The sequence below is a fragment of the Carassius gibelio genome, chromosome A1 (genome assembly GCF_023724105.1).
Source record: "Carassius gibelio isolate Cgi1373 ecotype wild population from Czech Republic chromosome A1, carGib1.2-hapl.c, whole genome shotgun sequence".
Taxonomy (NCBI): Eukaryota; Metazoa; Chordata; class Actinopteri; order Cypriniformes; family Cyprinidae; genus Carassius; species Carassius gibelio.
In genome coordinates, this window is record NC_068371.1 from 30,693,931 (window position 1) to 30,715,776 (window position 21,846).

General features: G+C 35.9%; 3 protein-coding genes across 3 annotated transcripts in view; 2 read left to right on the forward strand and 1 right to left on the reverse strand.

Annotated features, from left to right (window-relative positions):
* The window catches only part of LOC128027006 (B-cell receptor CD22-like), a 62,114-nt gene that overhangs the window by 21,198 nt on the left and 19,070 nt on the right, over positions 1–21,846 (forward strand). The gene's annotated exons all lie outside the window — the stretch shown is intronic.
* Positions 2,146–4,369, reverse strand: LOC128030910 (GTPase IMAP family member 8). Its single transcript, XM_052619032.1, has 2 exons — positions 4,245–4,369; positions 2,146–3,048 (listed from the first exon to the last, which is right to left on the reverse strand). The coding sequence occupies exons 1-2, from the start codon at positions 4,285–4,287 to the stop codon at positions 2,204–2,206; spliced, it is 888 nt and encodes a 295-aa protein (XP_052474992.1). The 5' UTR covers positions 4,288–4,369; the 3' UTR covers positions 2,146–2,203.
* Positions 12,441–17,411, forward strand: LOC127967348 (GTPase IMAP family member 8-like). The gene is made up of 4 exons (XM_052568317.1): positions 12,441–12,453; positions 12,565–12,603; positions 13,052–13,687; positions 16,544–17,411. Exons 1-4 carry the CDS (start codon positions 12,441–12,443, stop codon positions 17,356–17,358), a joined length of 1,503 nt encoding a protein of 500 aa, XP_052424277.1. The 3' UTR covers positions 17,359–17,411.

Genomic DNA, 21,846 nt, shown 5'->3' on the forward strand with positions numbered 1-21,846 from the left:
AATGCCACCATAATGCTTCAATAATAAGGAAAAATAAAAACACCGTTTGGGATTAGGCATTTAGCCATGCCTATTTATCATATGATCCTCAACAGTGGTGAAAATATTTATTCATACTGCAGTGCATTATGGGAGTCTTTCATGTATTGCAACATTAATCATTTTGTTGATTGTCACAGTTGTATAGATTCATATGCTGGTTCTTGATATCTGTGTGTGTCTAAAAAAAAAGCAAGCGCTGGAGTTCAGATTTCTGTATGTGTTACACAAATTTAGAATTCATTCTCTGCAATAAATATTAGAACAATGTTTGTTGTGTGTGTATGCTGTAGTTTCACTGGGATTATTCAAAACCTAAACATATGAAAAAACATTATCTGAGATATAAGTAAACCAGCTCATTGTGACTATAAGTTCTTCATATATCACAGATCTCTTTTCTCCTCAGCAATACATGAGGAACTATAAAGAGAGACCTGACACAATAAGTCAAGGGTCAAGAAAACAACTAAACCAAACACTGATCTCCATGATGGTGGCATCATTTTAACCAATAAAACATCAACATCTGATCCTCTGTAGTTCTCAATAACAGCAGGTGTTCATCACTAGTGCACAATCATCATTTAATTAGTCACTTAATTATCTCATTAACTTTAACTCTTTGAGGACTTGGGATTTGACTCAAGACTAGTTTGTGACTTGGAAGGAATGACTTGTTTCCTCCTCTGGTGAAATAAACTGCTGACTTTATGGGTGGAACAAAAATATGGCAGGATTTTTACTCTTTGGCCCCTGGATTACCCACCTCTGCTCAGGAATACTTCCAGAAAACATTGTCGGTGAACACAATCCATCGTGCCATTCGCCGTTGCTAAAGCGTTAAAATAGGAGTGTTAAATTAACACTGAAGCTGACTTAAAGTTAATGAGATAATTAAGTGATTAATTGAGTGATGATTGACCATAATTGAGGAGACCTGATGTTAACATGCAGAATCAACAAAGACCATTTTATGTCACCGTTATAGTGATCAGTGTTTGGTTTAATTGGGCTCTTGTCTTGAGCCTTAAATTTTTAAAGTCAGATTTGGTTTGGCTGTATTTTCTTGATTTTACAATAAACAACTGACTTCCAGCCACAGTTTTACATAATTATTGTACATTGAAATATGTTGAATGTTATCTTTCACAGACCCCAATAAAACACAGTTTATAAGTAAGCAGACATGATTAAATAATGCTGTCAATTTAAAATGAAGAGACATTTTTATTATTTTAATTTTTTAAAGATAATACACATTATTTAGCATTTTTATAAAGTCAATAAACTGACTGTTGTGGTATGAATAATTAAACAGTCATTTCAAATCTTCAAACATATGTAATCTGAGAACAGATTCTCAGAAAACCCTCAGCATGATTCCATTTACTTACTTTTTCTAACATGCTGTCTTAAGTAATACAACAGTTTGTTCTGTGTAGTATTTCTGAATTTTAGTATCATGATAATTTCTACAAACATAATACATGATTTATTAATTAAACTTCACTTGGCTTTAATTTCAGTTTTACAAAACAGTTCACATTAGAGATTAAACACAATACATAATTTCAGCCATTTAAAATGTTATAAGGCAACACACATATTAGAAATAGATTAACAATGAAAAGGTCCCTACGATAAATACTTCACATAGGTAAGGTTTTGAGCTGCACTTTATTTCTTCAAATTCATTTTTTGGCATTGTCCTGTGACATCCTATGGCACACAACTGATCTAAATTCAAAGAGTCCACACATGTTGATCGAATCCAAACTTTCAGTGAAAATTCAAGATGAACATTCCTATAAAAATCACATACAATAACAACATAAGAAAAGAAAGAAAAAAAAAGAAGTATAATCCCATAACAGACTAAGCAAAGACTATTAATTATTTGTAAACCAAACAAAACAGATATGTGTTTAAAAGAGATTTAAAGGTGGATATAGAAGGGGCGAGTCTAATGGTGCCTAGACCTCAATGATTGCCACTATTATATATATATATATATATATATATATATATATATATATATATATATATATATATATATATATTATATTATATATATATATATATATATATATATATATATATATATATATATATATATATATATATATATCAAATGTCGATTTTTTTCTGAGAGTATAAAATGTTACTTATATCTTTGGATTTTTTGTCTTTCAAATAAATACACTGCAGCAAAAGCTGCTACTGCTAGCAGAGCTGCACCTAGTATTGCTCCTATGAATGCAGCTTGCCCTGCAGATGGTGCAGCTGATCCCAGCGTAGATGCCACTGCTGCCACTGCTGCTCCTGCTGCTGCTACTAATCCTCCTAGAGCTGCTCCAGCTCCTCCTCCTAAAGCTGCTCCAATAACATATTTACTATGTAGTAGTGCTTCCTGAGTCTCCTTATAGTCCTGCTCAGTGTACCTCCTGTAACTGTTCTGAACCCTCAGTTTATTTATTTCTTTCAGAAGCTCAGTGACTTGGAATTTGTCTTCTTTTTTGTTGTTAAAAACATGAAATCCTCCTGAACACAGATCAACAACTGACCGCAATGTTTTACTTTTATTCACATATTTCTCTACTGGCACATGCAACTGGTCTCCGTTAGTAAAGAGCGCTATTGTGTGTTTTAGGACCTTCGTTCCAAAATTATTCAAGACCCATTTCAAAACTTTACGGTCATTCTTTGTGAACGTCTCACCCAATCTGATTACCAGCAGAAACACATCAATACCATGACATGTAATTATGTTCTCTATTTCAGTTTGAGCAGCTTTGATATTCACTGATGTATCAGAGAGTCCAACAGTGTCGATCACATTTATTGTTTGCCCATCCACTTCGGTTTGTGCTGACTGACAGACTTTGGTCACAGCCTCAGGAGAAAAATCATCTTCAAACGGGTTTCTGGCTCTGTTCAGGATGGTGTTTCCTGATGCACTCTTTCCTGCTCCAGTCGAGCCCAACAGCATAATGTTCACATCTGACACTGTAAATAAGATAACCAGACAAACACGTTACATCCCCCAAAACTGTAAACACAGAGTCGGCTGTACACTGCATAATAGAGCATAAATATTGCCATGGGGTTCACTTCATTTCCGTTGAGTTCTACTTAAGCAGGATACTATGGGGTTTCATTTTCAGCTGGGTCTGCACCATAACATGTCTGTCCATCTGCATCTTTCTTGTGATTTTAGTGAAAGTTTGCTCTCCTGCTCATTATTTACTGCAGTAGTTTCCAGGGAACATTTTATTTTTTATTTTTTTTTACTCAGTAATTCATGCGTTTTATAATGTAGCGCAGTACAATGCTTCAAACAAAATATACGTAAGTAAAAATTAAATTACAGATTTAAAAAATTACTTGGAAATAAGTAGAAGCACACAAAAAAGCTACACAATTACAGTAACATATCTACCACAGGTGTGTATTTTAACCTGATGCACCAGGGCTGTTTACAGCTGGACAAATCAAAGTAGAACTTTATAAACTGGTACATTTTACTCCTGACGGACATGTTTCTGTTATGTTGGTTTTGTAGTGTTACTGTTGTGGTGAAGAGTAGAGCCTGTGGTTAGGTTGAGGATGGAAAGCAAAAACGTAAAGGTAAGGTATATTGACTGATGGTTGAATTTTTATATGCAAGTGTCATGAAAGAGTCTGTGGCCCTGGATTGCCCAACTCCACGTTAGTGATCTAGCACCCCGTCCCATCAGCACCTGCGTCCTGGTACACTGATGTATTTTTGAAAAGCAAAAGTTCAGTTTTTTCCAGCTCTAAACACAGTCCCTAGTGAATGAGGTTATTGAGTAATTTGAGTTGCGTGGTGTTACGCCACAGCATTTGAGAAAAGTGGAAGTAGCGCAGTGGACTATAGGCCTTAATTCTGTGTTAACTTCTGTCACAAGTTATACGCACAAGATAATATAAAGGACAAACACTTCTAAATACCTTCAAATGAAACACCTGAAATATGTCTCCAGGTGACGTGATAGGAGGCTACAGGCACGATATTTAAAATAAATAATAATAAAATAAATAAACCAGGATAAAGTACATTTAAGGGTAGTCTAAGCCTTCTTGCTGTCATGGCCTGTCCTTTCAATTTTATTCCTTTCAAAAAACAAACATGCTTCGTTTTGGCATTTAATTTTAATTAGGGTATATAACTTTTTACTGACCTGGCTGATTACTTGCAAATGTTCTGTTTGATTTCTCCTCCATGCTTTTTCCTCTGTACAGTCTCTCTCTGTGTGTGTGTGTGTGTGTGTGTTTCTCTTCTTAGGAAACGAAACTGAGTGGACTCTGACGCTGTGGGCAGTGCAACAAAAGCTGACATCACTGGAGCAACTGTGAACACTTCTTAACCGTCTCTATTCCACTGGCACTTGACTCGACAGTGTGTGTGATACATCCTTTTTACAATCTCTAGATGATAAATCATATATATATATATATATATATATATATATATTTTTTTTTTTTTTTTAATTATAACACGTTAGATTACTCTGTTACTAAAAAGTAATCAAATAAAAAATAAATGAATGCGATTAGTAGAGGCTTTTATCCAAAGCGACTTACATTGCATTCAGGCTAACAATTGTATCCTAACATGTGTTCCCTGGGATTCAAACCCCCAAACCTTGCACTTGCTGACGCAAGGCTCTATACCACTTGAGCCACAGGAACAAAATGTCTGAATGAAAGAAATAAATCTATGATGTTCTGATGCCAACTGAAGATTAAATACATATTAAGACGTGTTAAGTGCATATGCACCTGCTTATACTACCTGAAACGACAGCCTCTTTTATTCTTTTACATGATTCATGTCTTTATTTCATTATTAACTGAGATTAAGTTAACATACATTAAGTTAAATCTCTTTAATAAAAGTTTATATGCCTGAGCCATAATCTGAGTCACACAAAACTGCTGAATGTCAGATGTTTCTGTCCTCCGCCCTTCAGCACACACTAAACCCACTGAACTGAACAGCTTCACTCATTACTAACCAGATTGTTGATGTAGATAGATAGATGGTCACTCTATGAACTATATATATATATATATATATATATATATATATATATATATATATATATATATATATATATATAAGAGGTGGGCATAGATTCATTTTTTTAATCTAGATTAATCTCACTGTGATCTTGAAATTAATCTAGATTAATCTATGTGTGTTACCCAAATAAAATTGACAAACAGTAAGTCTTTGAGAAGGGGTTTATCAAGCTAGATGGTGCATTAGAAAAGGGGCTCATCTCCTGTTTTCAAAATGCATCACAAAGTGCTTGAAAAAGATGTAAAAAAAAAAAAAATCCACATTGGACAAGGTGCAAAGAACATTACTCCTGTTTCACACATACACTTGTACCAGTGGGCCCTGTTTGAAATTGTTTAATTTGTCTGTTTGTTTATTTTTATTTATTTGTGCTATTTGCACAATGTTTAAGTTTGTTTCAAGTTTGTAGGTGTCAAGGAACAGAAACCAAATAATTAAATGTAAAATAGCACTGGATAGTCTTCAATGTAAAAATGAAATATACAATTAAACCTACATTAATTCAGACACCTTCAACATTTCTCACATTATTACAGTTTTGATATATATATCAAAAACTATATCTGGTGTCTGAATAATTTTTGGTTTGACTGTTAAAACTAAGTAATTCAGTCCAGAGCAGTGAGTGATTTTCATTTTCATTTTCTTGGATTAACATTACTTTAAGAGACAAGGAACACATCCAATATAATACACATCCCATTTTTTTTTTTCCACAACTGTTTACTGTTTACTTTCACCTTCCAGTGTCTTATACCTATTGTATCACACATGATTCAGTCTGTATATAATGCTCTTCTATGGCTGTAATATACATCAGTTTCCCTCACAAGGTCAATAAAGAAGAATCCTAACAATTAAAATATCACAACACAATGATATTGCTAATACTGGTATTTAAGTGTATATTTTTTCCCATGTGTGGGACCGGGTCCAAAAAAAGATAAACATTTTTATTAACATTAAACATTTCATTTAATAGCTGTATATAATAATAATAATAATAATAATAATAATAATAATAATAATTATTATTATTATTATTATTATTATTATAATAATAATAATAATAATAATAAATGTACTTATTAGGGCTATATTTTATATTTATTCTTATTCTTATTCCCCCTTTCAATTTGTGTATCGTTTTACCTAGTTAATGTTTTGTAAAATTATGCTAGCATTTGCTAGCCTCTCATATATTTTGAAATAAATGGCTGACAATTATGCCAATACAGTTTTGACTTTATGATTGTATTAATGCCCATGTGTAAATAAATGAGCTGTCAGGAATCAGAGGTCTCCCACTCACTACAGGTACTCTCACACAGCACAGTAGTGTCGACGAGATGAAGCCTCATGAAGCTTCAAGCTTTTCAGCCAAGTGGTTCACAATAGGGTTCATTTCTGGAGGCTTCATTTGCTCACAATACCACCTGGTGGCCAAAGAGTGCAAAACAAAGTAGATATAGTAATTCTATTATCATTCCATTTACTTATTCTTTTCATATCATTTTTGTAATTTGAATTTAAAAGTATATACTTTTTGAGGAGGAATTATTACATTCCGGCTTCATGTTTTATTTAGTTAAAAACAACATTTCATGTTTACTGTTATACTGAGCTTGAACAATCTGTAACTGAAATATTGTAGGGTGAGCTCTACTAAGTATTTTCTGTCACTCTTCAGCTGCTCTGTGTGCGAGTAACTGCAAATAAATTCTTAAAACATCCACTTTCAGAGTGTTTGTCCTGCTATGTATATTATGCATGTCTCACATTTCAGCATATAATAAATATACAGTTTGTATATATTATCCACATGGTGGTGTAAAGCCCACAGTATCATCATCCAAGGAGTCATCAGTCCTAAAGAAAACAGGTTTATCAATTCTCATATATCTACTGTTTGCTTTAAAACAATGGGATAAAAACACACACACACACACACACACACACACACACACACACACACACAAATACAGTTGTGTGTGATAGACTAATCTGTTTGAGAAAGAAAATGAGAGGTAATACTAATAATAATAATAATAATAATAATAATAATAATATATATATATATATATATATATATATATATATATATATATATATATATATATATATATATATATATATATATATGTGGAATAACTGATAGGAATAACTTTTGTCTCTCTCTGCACCTTTTCCATTAGAGGGCAAGATTTTCCAGTAGCTGCAAGCTGGAAATATCTTTTGCCAAGAATTGAAGTGAGTCATTGGTATTGTTTTGAATGTTCACAATTCAATGTGCACCGTATTTTTATTTAATTATCCCAAAGATTATATTTAATAGATTACACATTGATAAAAGCATGAATCATTTTGTGAAGCAGTCAACAAGGCTCTGTTTCTCCCATCACTATGTTAATGCTGTAAAATATTGGAGAGTGATGTAAACCTAATCGGGTCTAACTTCTGTGGAGGGTTGTTTACACGTGATCTTCTGACACATTCTGGTCAGTCAGAGCACACACACACATGGGAGAGAATAATTCTTGTTTACGCCTGGTGTTTTAATCTACTTCATTTACATCACCAGCAGGAGGGTTAAAGAACGCTGTGAGATTCTAAACAAATCACTGTATATACTGTATGAACAAAACAAACTCAATCAAACATCATCAAACCAATGGATTTAAACCAATATATCATTGATCAAAACAATGTATTCTTGATCGAGCAATATAGTTGAACAAATGATTATGTACATTATTAAACAAATGTATCCAAACTAATTCTGCACACTACCCATCATCACTGCTTCTATTGCTTTCTCCTCTCAGATGAGCTCAGATTGCAGATGTGTGCAGTCATTTTAGGTGATTAAACACTTTCTCTCTCTTTTGTTCACTGGGGGCAGATCCAGGACCCCAGGACAGCTTCATCAAACACTGTCTTAAGGCCCTTCTGTGTTATTGCTGAGCACTCCAGGTCCTTCACATCTCCTATTCTTACAGCCACAGCCAGGCCTTGAGGATAGGTGATGGAAGTCTGTTTCTTCTCTTTAAGCTTTTCAATGGTGTCCTTGTCATCTCTCAGATCAAGAACACATCCATCTGAGGGTAAGAAAGAGGTCAACGTCTGTCGTAATCCTCCTGAGAAGCTGTAAACAGTCCCAGTCGATCAGTTTATGTCAACACATATCCTGCTGCTCCAGTTAAACAGTCACAGCTCAAGATCAGACATGTCAATGAGTGTTCAGAGTGTTTGGGTAAATCAGTAACCATTATGTTTTTGTATACAATTGATTAAAAAACATCTGACTATTGTATTATAATTTATTTAATTTTATTTTTGCTAGAAAATGCGATTTCCTTAAAAAAATCTATTCTAATATTATACAAAAACACAACTTTTATATATAACCTGAGGATGTTCCCTAAGATAATCAATTCATGAATAAAGACAAACGCAGACGGTTCTGAAACCCCTAAATTTACATTTTGAGTTATGATGTTTATTTTCTAATTTTTTATTGCAATTGTGATTCACTTGATGAATGGTTTGTTTTAAGGGCTACATACTCATATCAGATTCATATTGAGATACCACAGCAACACTTCAGACAAAAATAATATTATTTACATTGTTTTCAGTGGAATTCATTATTTGTGCAGCAAGTCTTCATCACGCTCAGCTCATCTTCACACATTTTAATTGTAGTTGCTCAGACCACTATTGTGTAACTAATCCACAAATTACTTAAGCTGTTAACTTTTTTAATGTGACTGATGTGAGTTCAAACAAACCAACATCCCGGAGTTCATGTACTCAAACAGTACACTGACTGAACTGCTGTGAAGAGAGAACTGAAGATGAACACTGAGCCGAGCCAGATAATTACTCGTTCATGAGTCAAGAACCGTTTCTGTCGGACGCGTCCAATTCGTGAACCGAGGAGCTGATGATACTGCGCATGTGTGATTCAGTGTGAAGCAGACCGACGCACAGAGCACCTGAACTGAACAGATTCTTTTGGTGATTGATTCTGAACTGATTCTGTGCTAGTGTTATGAGCGCGGGTAAACCGAAGGATTGAATCAAGGACAATCATCGCCAATGACGCCATTACGTCAAGCGCAAAAGAACTGGTGAACTGTTTTCTTCAACTGGTTTATTGAATCGAACTGTCCGAAAGACCTGCTGGTGATCCGAACACCGATGCAACCGGTTCTTCACTCGTGAACGAGTCAGTGTTTCATTCATTATCTGGCTCGGCTCGTTGTTCATCTTCAGTTCTCTCTTCACAGCAGTTCAGTCAGTGTACTGTTTGAGTAAATGAATTACTCCGGGATATTGGTTTATTTTAACTCAGAGGGAGTCTAAGCCACATTAAAAAAGTTAACAGCTTAAATCATTTGTGGAGTAATGCGTATTGGAGACGTGAACCTTTTAAAACGATTCGGTTCGATTTGGTGAACTGGTTCAAAAAGATCCAGTTATATCGAATGGTTCGTTCGCAAACCGGATATCACAAACTGCTTTGTTTTGAACTCTCTCACAACAGACACGGAAGAGAAGACAATGCTGGATAAAGTCGTAGTCTTGTCTATTTTTGGACCAAAATGTATTTCTGAAGCTTCAACAAATTCTAACTGACCCTCTGATGTCACATGGACTACTTTGATTATGTTTTTCTTACCTTTCTGGACATGGACCGTACACACACACAGCAAAATCCCCAGTGTTAATTTGACACTCTTGAGTGTGGACTCATATAAACACTAAAGCAGTGTTAAAAGTAACACTGAAGCAGAGTTGAAGTTAATGAGATAATTAAGAAGTTAATTGAGTTATGATTGACCGTTATTGAAGACACCTAATGTTAACAAGCAGAATCACTAACTGAGAAAATCACAATTTGTGTGTCACCATTATAGTGGTCAATGTTTGCTTTATTTGGGATCTTGACCCTTCAGTTATTATCTTTAGATTTTATGGGGCTGTGGTGACTGAATTATATCATACAGACGAACCACAGCAAAGGCAATCATGTGTGCCATTGATTGTGGTTTGAGCTATTTGTTATAGAGTGACCTGAATGCCTGAGTTTAAGTTTCTTTACTGCATACATAAATTAAGTGAAAAAGAGAAGTAAGCAACTCAGTATTTCTGACATAGTATGACATGTTTTTAATAGTTAGTTCTACGTAAAAAAATGATTCTTGCTGATTCTTGTTATCTGTGTGTGCCTAAAATTAGAATTCTTTAATAAAAAAAAATCAGAATCACTTGCAAGAGATACCTACAAAATGTATAGAAAATACAGATTTTTTCATTGTGGAATCAAAGCCGTGACAATCAATAATGGAAGTTTTACTTTGAGAAAAGACTGTAAATGAGTTCAGTGATTCATGTCAAACAACGATCACATTAAAACATAATCATCAACATGCAATGATTTTTGCTCTTGGTTTGACAAACAAACTTTAAAAGTAAAAAGTTACAAGCCAAGATCCCAACTAAAGCAAACACTGACCACTATAATGGTGACACACAAATTGTGATTTTTCTCGTTTGTGATTCTGCTTGTTAACATCAGGTGTCTTCAATAATGCTTAATCATAACTCAATTAACTTCTTAATTATCTCATTAACTTCAACTCTGCTTCAGTGTTACTTTTAACACTGCTTCAGTGTTTATATGAGTCCACACTCAGAGTGTTAAATTAACACTGGGGATTTTGCTGTGCAGCTTCAATGAAGGGACTGAGAGCGCTCGGACTAAATCTAAAATATCTTAAACTGTTCTGTTCTGAAGATAAACCAGTTTCACTGGTTTGTAACGACATGAGGGATCTGGGGTCTATAATTATATTTTATCAGTGTTATGTATAAGTCATCAGCATCAAGGATTCCTGAAGTCAAGGGCTTTCTTTAGCTTTCTGACTAGTGTCAGAGGACCAGAGACAGCATGACAAAAATAGCATTAATGTTTTCTTCTCGCTTTCTATCCTCAGGAGTAAGAAATAACACATAACGAATTATGTTTGTTATGCAATAAAACAGAAAGAAACTCGCAGTCACGTCTGAACTTGTTTGAAGTGAGGAAGTCAAGCCAGACAAGCAGAGATTCTTCCCCCAGGCCATCAGGCTCTTAAACTCTAAACCAGCTTCTTAACATCCTCATGCCTCCACTAAATGTTCACTTTATCTTTTAACTATATTCACTACCTCACATAGACACACTGACAGTGTCGCCCTGTTTTGCACATTTTCTTCTTGTACATTCCTGGGTATCTTAATATTTAAGACTACAGTAAAATGCATATATGCACATTGTACATCCCTGTACATCTTAATATTTAAGACTACAGTTTACACTCATGCACATTATTTTGCGTTCTATATTTAATTCTACAATATACATTTTTTATATTTTATTCTTATATTTTTATTGTTTACTTTTATTTCATTCTTACATAGCTTTATTTATGTATATTTTCATCTGTGTTGTTTTCTTTAATAATTGCACTGTCCATGGAGCGGACCTGACTCACATTTCACTACTGGTTATATATGCTATATATAATTTTGTATGTGACGAATAAAAATCTTGAATCTTGAATCTTGAATCTTGAATCAGACAGATACACTTCTGATGGGTGAGGATGTTCTTGTAAATCAGTGCTATTCCTGTAAGAGAATCATGTCTCGTCGTGTCAAGTTACAGTTATTTTTCTGCCAGCCCAGTTGGACCAGTTTTACATGCTCTGACAACATTTATCTACAACAAATTGTACATGTATTTTTGCATTTAATGTAAGAACAGTAAAGGACAGACAGGAATGAGAGTCCTGACAGAGATCAGACTCAATCATGCACACAAAGAGAGAATAATAAAAATTGTCTATTATACACTTTATTATATTTTAGGAAATAACCAAAGTTCAATACATATATATATATATATATATATATATATATATATATATATATATATATATATATATATATATATATATATATATATATGTATTGAACTTTGGTTATTTCCTATCATTATATGCTACAAAATCAGCTTAATGAAAGCAAATGAATGCCAAATGTTGTTATAGATAAACAACTGAAATGACAGTTGAAACGTTGTTCTTGTTCTCATGTTTTGATTGGTTGAGATGTCTGTGTGACATGCACACAAAAGCGTGAGATATAAAGATACAAACCTTGCATGCTTAACAGTAATAACTGCAAATAAGAGATTGAATGATTCACAGCTTCCTGATAAGTTTTCAAAACCAAACACAAAATGAGCGAAAGAGGTGAGTATCTACAGGTTTTCAGCATTACACAATCTAGCAATAATCTATAGGTACATTTACTCTATAATATCTGTAATAAATCTATAATAATATCCCTTTGTTTGCTCGTAGTACCTCTAATTTCAAAAGAAGATGACATTAATGTGGCAGGTAAGACCCATTCTGTCATTTCTCTTATCAGTTATTTTTAAGTAATCATATGGCTGCAAAAGTCAATTTCATTTCGGACATTTAAATACAGTGTCTGGAAAGTTTGGAAATGAACACAAATAAATAAATCCAACATGTATATATGTATATAAAGTCATATCTGCAATGGTAGAATAAATTCCTAAGTAATGTTGATCAGTAAATGAAGTTCACTGTGGTTTTAGAAATGGGAACATCTACTGCAATGAGAAAAATTTAAAAGACGTCCCTGAATCTATCTCGCCTACATCACAAATCTGAGGCTCGTGGGAGGACACAGAAAACCACAAAAGACAACACAACAAGTACATACTTTAATGATCCAGTGTCGACTTGATTCAAAAATTCAGATCTCAGTTGTGATTATTTTTAAATGCCATTCACGTTTGCGGTTAATTTTAATTCACAGTAGCAACTACATCTGGACTCAGGATTGTGCTGCTGGGAAAAACTGGATCAGGAAAGAGTTCAACAGGAAACACTATTTTGGGTCAAAGCTGTTTTAAGCAGGATGTTTCACCAGTCTCAATCACTAAAACCTGCAAGAAACAAGATTTACAGACCGATGAGAGGATCATCTCAGTCATCGACACTCCAGGCCTGTTTGACACGACAATGACAAAACAGAAAATGAAGGATGAAATAGTGAAATGTGTCTTCATGTGTCTTCCTGGTCCTCATGTGTTTCTGCTGCTGATTAAAGTGGGGAGATTCACAGACGAAGAGAAAAGTGCAGTCAAATGGATTCAGGAGAACTTTGGAAAAGAAGCTGTACGTCACACCATCATTCTGTTCACTCACGCTGATCAGCTGAAGGGAAAACCATTAGATGTGTATATTAAAGAAGGGGACGATCTCCAGGCTCTTGTTAATGAGTGTGGTGGGAGATTTCACTCGTTCAACAATGAGAACATGGAGAATCGCTCTCAGGTCACTGAACTGCTGGAGAAGATTGAGAAGTTGGTGGAGAAGAATGAAGGACAGCATTATACAGATGAGATGTTCCAGGAAGCCCAGGAAAAGATACACGATAGAGCAAAGTTCTGTAAGTTCTGTATAATTATCATAATTATATAAACAGCAGAGCAAGAAAAAAATCTGTTCAGGTTCTGCGTATTTTGTCTTGATCAGTCCTGCACCAAAACATGCCCTGATCCCTGATTCTTTGTCATAACATGCCCTGATTGTTGTCAGTCAAAACAGATTCCAGTTCAATTTCATATAAGTTCTGTTCATATAAACCCTAAACGTTGTGATCAGATATCTCAGATTAATTTATGTGCAGTACATGTATTTCAATCACAATGTCAGTGCATATGCATTTACATTGAATCATTAAGCAGATGATTTATCCCTAGAAGACACTAGAAGCAATCAAACCAACAGATTCAAGATTCAAACAACTTTATTTATCCCCATAGGGCAATTCAGTTTTAGCCTACGAGTCGTATCAACAAGACAAAAGACAACACTTAATCGAGCATTCAGAAACACGTCAATGTCAATGATATCATATTGCATTTGGGCACCAGAACAAAGCAACAAATACATAGGCCACAATACTTATTCTGAGCAGCGACCAACATTTGAGTAAATAAATAAGTTAATAAATAATAATAAAGAGGTTTGCGATGCCTGGCACCTATCTACTTGCCTCTATCAACAGTATTTAAAAACCTGATGGTAGAGGGAATAAAATAATTTGCATATCTGTTAGTTTTCCTTGGGGGGGGGGGGGGGGTCTTATCTGCTTAACCAGCAGATAAAATAAAATGTTAAAAGTCTTTCAATAAATTAATAATAAAAGTTACATAAGATCCTTTGGGATACATTAAAATAATTTAGCTTCCACATCAATTAAAGTCTTTGTTTTCCATGCTTAATGATAGACTGTGTTTTTATCAAACTTAAGCTTTGAGTCAAACGTTGTACCTAAAGTACTTATACGTCTCTACAATTTCAACATTTCCACCATGAATAATTCTGACTTCTGGGTTAAAACGGTTCTTTCTAAAATAAATGTTTACCTTTTAGTTTTTGTCACATTAAGGTGCAGGAAGTTACCATCACACAATTCACAAATTGTGATAAGGCACTTCCATGGCCCGATCGGTCCCCCTGAAGAAGTAACAGTAGGGCAGTGTCATCAAAACGTTTCACAAGGTAGCTACCCAATTGGGAAGTCCTGCAGCTATCAGTGTACTTAATAAAAAGCAAGGGAGAAAGGACACAGCCCTGTGGAGACCCTGTGTTTGAAGTGAGGATGCTGGACATGTGGCCATTCACAAATTCCTTCTGTAGTCTGTCTGTGAAAAAAATCAAGAGCAATAATAAAATCTGATCAGGTAAATTAAAATGAGAGGCCAGTCGCTCAATTAGAATTTGAGGCTGCATATTATTAAAAGCTGAAGAAAAATCAGCGAATAAAAGTCTTGCATGTGAAGCATGCCTGGAGAGAGGAGATGCTGGCCTCTGACCATATTTTCACTGTCCTTTCCTCCCGCTCTAGGCACCTGGTGGTAAGAATCACCAAAAGAAGACATAGGCAGAGATTTGTAAGCCCCGCGTACTGAGCCATAACATAAATCTAGTATAGTGTTCTTCTGTGTTTTAGAACAAGTCCCATACTGTTCATACGTATTCAAAGTCTTTTTTAAATTGCAATGATTAAAATCTCCAAGGATAAACTTAGGTGCCTCTGGGCAGATTGAGTCCACATTATGCGTGACGTCAGCGATCAGATGGGCAGCAACTGTGGCATTGGAAATTTGCAAGGGAGAAAAAACGGACAGAGAGCAATAGTCGACAATTCCACATCTGTGGTACATATCTTCTCTCTGATCACGACAGTGTTACAGTACATTTAGTTCACGTAGAAGCACACGCCTCCTCCTCAGTTCTGGCGGTTGTCAAGCCAAAGAGTCTTAAGTCTCTGACGCAAAGCACCACATCTTCCTCGTTCCCGATGACCTGACGACTCAGACGGCCTGCAAAGTTCCATTGGTATGCCCGATAGTACAGTTCCCACTGTAGAAATCCATAAGTAAAGGAGAAGCTCATGGCTTACTTTCCCATATACACCATATCCTACGCCGTGACTGGAAAAGCCCAGAAAAAGCTCCACGGGTAATCCCATAATCTGCATTTCTGACACTCTGGCAAGTAATTTCTTTCATATACAGTACACACGCCACAGTTTAAGACATGTTTTAAAACAGTTTATAACACGATTACAAACAACAAAACGACCGGGAGACTACTGGTTCGCACACTATGAAGAGCCCCGGAAGAATGTGATGTGTTGACCGATGCATTCAGAAACAGAGTAGACATTGCAATAATGTCACTGTTAATTTAACTCTCAGTTTTGCCTAGATTGTATATATATATATATATATATATATATATATATATATATATATATATATATATATATATATAGAATATGTCAAATTTTTTTTTTGCCAACATTCAGTACATATTCAGCCTTTACACTGACCAGTTCATAAGATGTAACCCTAAATAAACATAAACCATTCTGCACGTGTACAAGATAAAGCCATAGATAAATTCTCTAATTCAGATTTTTTTATCGCATACTAATATTGCTATTGTGCTATTATACTATTCAAATTTTAAAGAATTTCAGATGAGGTAATTAGGAAACTATAGCTCATTCCTTAGCCTCAGTTAAAGCCTTGTCACCCAAGCCTTTGATCAAATATAGCCAGACCAAGCCCCCAGAACCAAGTGTGCAAATGCACAGCGCCTGGATTATTAGGTTGCATGGAAATGTATACATGTTTAATTTGTTAATTGCACCAAAATAATTAATTATATTTTGCTTGTTTTAATGTCTGGATTGTAACACTGCTATTTTATTTGAAACTTTGATTGGCAGGGTTTCAGAAACCTAGGATTGTGCTACTGGGTAAAACTGGATCAGGAAAGACCAGTGCAGTAAAAACTATTATGGGACAAGAGAGTTCTGAGAGGAGAAATTTGACAAATACTGAGACCTGTGAGCAACAAGAAGCACATGTGGATGGAAAGAGTATGACAATAATTGACACTCCTGGACTGTCTGATGTATCAGATGAAAAGATGAAGAAGGATGAAATCAAGAAGTTTGTCATCATGTCTAACCCTGGTCCTCATGTGTTTCTGCTGGTGATCAAACTGGACTCAAGATTCACAGAGGAAGAGAAAAACTTAATGGAATGGATTCAGGAGAACATTGGAGAAAATGTTGCACATCATACCATCATTCTGTTCACTCACGTGGATTTGCTGAGGGGTGAATCAATAGAAGAGCATAACAAAGACAGTCCAGATCTTCAGGGGCTTACTGATGGCTTTGGTAGCAGATATCACTCACTCAACAATGAAGACATGGAGAATCGCTCCCAGGTCACTGAACTGCTGGAGAAGATTGAGAAGTTGGCAGAGGGTAACGGATGGAATTACTACACAAATGAAAAGTTTCAGAAAATCATAAACAGAGATGTATATTTAGAGAATGTTAAAGAAACACTACATGAAGTTGCATTAGGAGTTGGACCAGTAGGAGCAGCAGCCTTGGTGACCGGAGGGGTGGTTCTGGGCGTAACCGAGCTGGTTTTAGCACCAGCTCTGCTGCTTGCAGGAGGCAGCCTGTTTTTAGTTGGAGCAGCCGGACTGTTTGTTGGGAAAAAACTGATTAAAAGAGCTAAATGAGTAGGATGATTCTGATTTGTTCCCAGCCGACAAAAGAATGTTATAAAAAACGTTTTGCTACTGTTTCTAATATGTTATATATATATAAAAAATGTTATCTCTAAGTTTTTTCTGAATATTTCAAGTGTCCAGTTTTTTATTTTATTTCATGTTTTAAAACTTCTTCGGGGTTATGTAAACATTAAGGGAACATTCCATTTTGCTTAAACTATGGGATTGTTATTTTGGAATGTTCTCTTTCAAATAAGTGACATTTAAGCAAAAAGCGCTCCATGAACAATGTATAATTATTATAATTATTATTTTTATTTTATTTTTTCATGGTAATGTTTTGAGAAAGACCATTTCATTTTTATTTTATTTTTTTTATGTTTCTGGATGAATCTTTGTTCATAACTCTGAGAGACACTTGCCAAAATGTTATGGGAATTTTTCCAGATAGCTGGTGTAATATATAGTTGACAAACAGTCATGTCATGAAAATAATTCATTTTAATAAGTGGCCTCATGTGTCCTTTATATATACTAAAATGCATGCATTTAGCAGAGACTTTAATCCGAAATGACTTGCACTGCATTCAAAGTACAGTACATTTTGTCAGTTCTTGTATTCCCTGTATGGAAATCAGAAAGATTGTCTTAACACAACGCAATGCTGCTTAAACAATTGGAAGTTTTACACCAACATTGTAATTTAATCTAAGGGCTTTTCTACTTAAAATCTGTCCAGCATTTTCCAGATTCACATCATCACTCATTTTATACCCTGACCTACTGAACGTCTCAGGTTACGAATGAAACCATGGTTCCTTGAGGAGGGAACGAGACACTGCGTCCTCTAGGGCTCGCTATGGGGAACACCTCGTCGTGACCCGTGTCTGAAGCATACATTGAAAAAACACCAACTTGTTGGCCGGCTACAGCCTCTGACGTCACTACCGGCGAGTTGCCCCTGGGACGTTTAGACGGCTGTCTTTGACAGTAACCCTTATGGCCAAAGGCCTAAGCTACATACCCAACTTAATTGTTAGGCCCTCGGCCCAGGGTAGAGCTGAAGGCTTGGAATCAGGAAATAGTCCATTAAAGGGATACGGCTAAGAACATAGCATTTTTCTACCAAGTCTTGCCTGTCACACAGGGGCTACCGCTAGCTTACCCAAAAGCTTGCTGAAAGAGCTGTCTCAACAGTTCTCTAGTAGCAACACACTGTTTAGATAGGTATCCGAGGATACATGGGTGGAGTGGCACCCAAGATGAACGGGACTTTTACCAACTCAAGAAAGGGCACGAAGCTACCGTGCAAAGCCCTCACCATATAGGATTTTAGAAAGAATGCAGAAAACTAGCTTGCAAACTTACCAAAGTGTGGATTTCAGAAAGTGTGCAAAGACTTCATGTGCACAATTACCATAGCATGGATTTTCAAATACTGTTCTAAGGAGGGGCTCTCGTGGCACTCTGATAAAGCAGTTTATAGATGCAATGTTGGCATCTCAAAACAGTATGATTAAGAGTCATCAACTCAATCTATGGAAACAATACTGGAGCACTCTGGGGAAAAAACTGAGAACTCAGTCTCATATGAGAAGAGAACTCCGAGCTCAGAGTAGCGCGCTCACAGGCAACACTTTTTGGAACAAGGGGAGTGCTGCTTAACTACCATGAGAATCGCCCAAATAGCCCCTCATGTTGATGCTTGAAGTGTATAAATAAATACACACTAGCTGAATGAATCCCAAGGAACCAAGGTCTAATCATCTCAAGAAAGGGAACGATGCAGAGCGCATAACCCTTACCATACAGGATTTCAGAAAGTGCGCAGAGTCTTGCGTGCACACTTTCCACTTACATGGATTTTAGAAAGAGTGCAAAGTGTGCAAAGTGTTCACGTGCTCACTGACCACCATCTGGTTTTGAGAAAGTACACAAAGCTTAGCGTGTGTACCTAAAGGTTCGTAAGCATCGCAGAGGCGCTGAATCACACGGGAGAGGCAGGCTCAACTTTACAAACCTCGCATGAGGGGAGCGTCACCTGAGGCAGCATATACAAGAAGCCTTCTGTAACTGCCACCTCCACTTCCCGCTAGATGCGACAGCACCACTAAGCTGCCAGGAGACCCCTCAGGGTGACCTGGCCAGACATCCATGAAATTCCCTGCAGTGCTGTGCCAGGCCTGATGATCAAGGAGGCTCCCACAGTAGCCTGTGATCTCAGCCGCCTAAAACCAGAACATGAAGCTGGATGGCTGGTGCTGGCGAGTGTTTAGTAAACACTGTAATAGAGCACTGCAAAGGAAACTCACCGAATTTATTAGCAGACATATAACCTCCAGCAATGTAACCCTCTGGAGTCTAAGGGTATTTTTGGGGCCTGGAGAAGTTTTGTCATGCCCTGATATTTGTGCTTTTTTCAGTTTCTTATAAATATCTAAATGGGTAAAGTCTAATATCACTGTAATCAGCACAAACTGGGCTATAATAATATGTGAAATGCATGCATGTACATGATTGTATTTTTGAGAAAAAAAAATGTTATGCATGGTTAGTGAAAAACTAAAAATGTTAAATCACTTGAATAAAGCAATAAAACACATACATAAAATTGGTTGCCGGAAAAGTTGAGAACTGGAGCTTGTAGCCTAGAATTTTTCTTTCTAAATTATGTGAAAATCATCTTGTTTACTCATTCACAGAAAACAATATATTGATTTAAATTTTCTAAGACACTTTTGTTGGTAAAAGTCATATGCGAGTAGGCGTCAACTACCATGAATATCATTGTGATTTACACCTGAGAAGACAAAGGCCTGCATAATGAGCTGCATAATGAGCCTCTCAATCAGCTGTGCCACTGTGAGGGAGGACTTACAAGAAAGAATGTGAGAACAAAATTTTGAATGGTATAGTATTGTATATTGTTATTGAAACTTCATAATGTTTCACTTGATTATACATTTAGTCAGGAATTATAGTTTGGAAAAAGTATTTGGAAAAAGTCTGACTAGTAAAATGTTTACACTTTATGTGAAAACTAGTATAAATAAATAAAAAGAGACTTACTCATGTTTATGATCCCTGTTGAATAAAGTGCTTCATTCTTTTTTCTGAGGAAATCCATTTCTCAAATCCTTAACCACATCACATCTTTTTGGGGTGAATTATGTCTTAGTCTTCTCATCGCGAAGCAAACAGTAAAATAAAATAAAAACTTGAAGAACAGTCTGGCTGCTTCTTCTTCTGTGTGGGTGTATTCAAGCCGCACGCTTCAGTTTGAATCTGAATAGCGCGTTCAGCGCGGGGGCGTGGTCACATTAAATATAATGAGCGGAGATATGAAAAATAGACATCGCGTTGTTTTCATATGGATTACTTTATCTCAGAATAGTTTTTTCGGCAGCACTTGTTTAGTTTAAAAGTAGACATTTCAGGCTTTCTATAGATATCTCTCTCATGTCTCTTCGTTGAGTATTCACGGAGTTACAGTTCATTTTAATGACGTGTTTGTACATGACGATCAGCGGAGACAAAGACTGCAGACAGCGCACTTTGTTTGTTATCTTTAATTTATAAGTGCACAAAGGTTCTTTGTTATTATGTCTGTATCCAAAAAAAACTAGACCCTTTACAGATTCGATTGATGTATTGCTCTTATCTGTACGATTAAAACTGAGAGTGTAATTTAAGTTCTTTTCGGGGTTATCAGGAGAAAATGACTCAAAACGCATATATGCGTTAATCGACTCGAAAGGGTTAAAACACATAAGTATATACAGAGAGGGTTACATACTCACTCACCCTCCTGAGTGTGAACGAGTCAATGTTTTGTTCATTATCTGGCTCGGCTCGGTGTTCATCTTCAGTTCTCTCTTCACAGCACTTCATCAGTGTAATGTTTGAGTAAATGAATTACTCCGGGATATTGGTTTGTTTGAACTCAGAGGGAGTATCAGCCACATTAAAAAGTTAACAGCTTAAGTCATTTGTGGATAAATGCGTATTGGAGACGTGAACCGTTTAAAGCGATTCAGTTCGATTTGGTGAACTGGTTCAAAATGATCCGGTTACATCAAATGATTCGTTCGCGAACCGGATATTACAAATTGCTTTGTTTTGAACTCTCTCACAACAGACACGGAAGAGAAGACAATGCTGAATAAAGTCATAGTTTTTGCTATTTTTGGACCAAAATGTATTTTCGATGCTTCAAAAAATTCTAACGGACCCTGTGATGTCACATGGACTACTTTGATGATGTTTTTCTTACCTTTCTGGACATGGACAGTATACCGTACACACAGCTTCAATGGAGGGACTGAGAGCACTTGGACTAAATCTAAAATATCTTAAACTGTGTTCCGAAGATAAACGGAGGTCTCACGGGTTTGTAACGACATAAGGGTGAGTTGTTAATGACATCATTTTAATATTTGGCTGAACTATCCCTTTAAGAGAGGATGTCTCCCACGCAGAAATAATTTTATTTTATTT

Coding starts and splice junctions, on each gene's coding strand:
- LOC128030910 (XM_052619032.1), bottom strand. CDS start 4,287: ATGGAGGAGAAATCAAACAGAACATTTGCAAGTAATCAGCCAG. Junction 3,049..4,244: donor ATTTGCAAGTAATCAGCCAG/GTCAGTAAAAAG, acceptor TCTTATTTACAG/TGTCAGATGTGAACATTATG.
- LOC127967348 (XM_052568317.1), top strand. Junction 12,604..13,051: donor AGATGACATTAATGTGGCAG/GTAAGACCCATT, acceptor TTTAATTCACAG/TAGCAACTACATCTGGACTC. Junction 13,688..16,543: donor ACACGATAGAGCAAAGTTCT/GTAAGTTCTGTA, acceptor TTTGATTGGCAG/GGTTTCAGAAACCTAGGATT.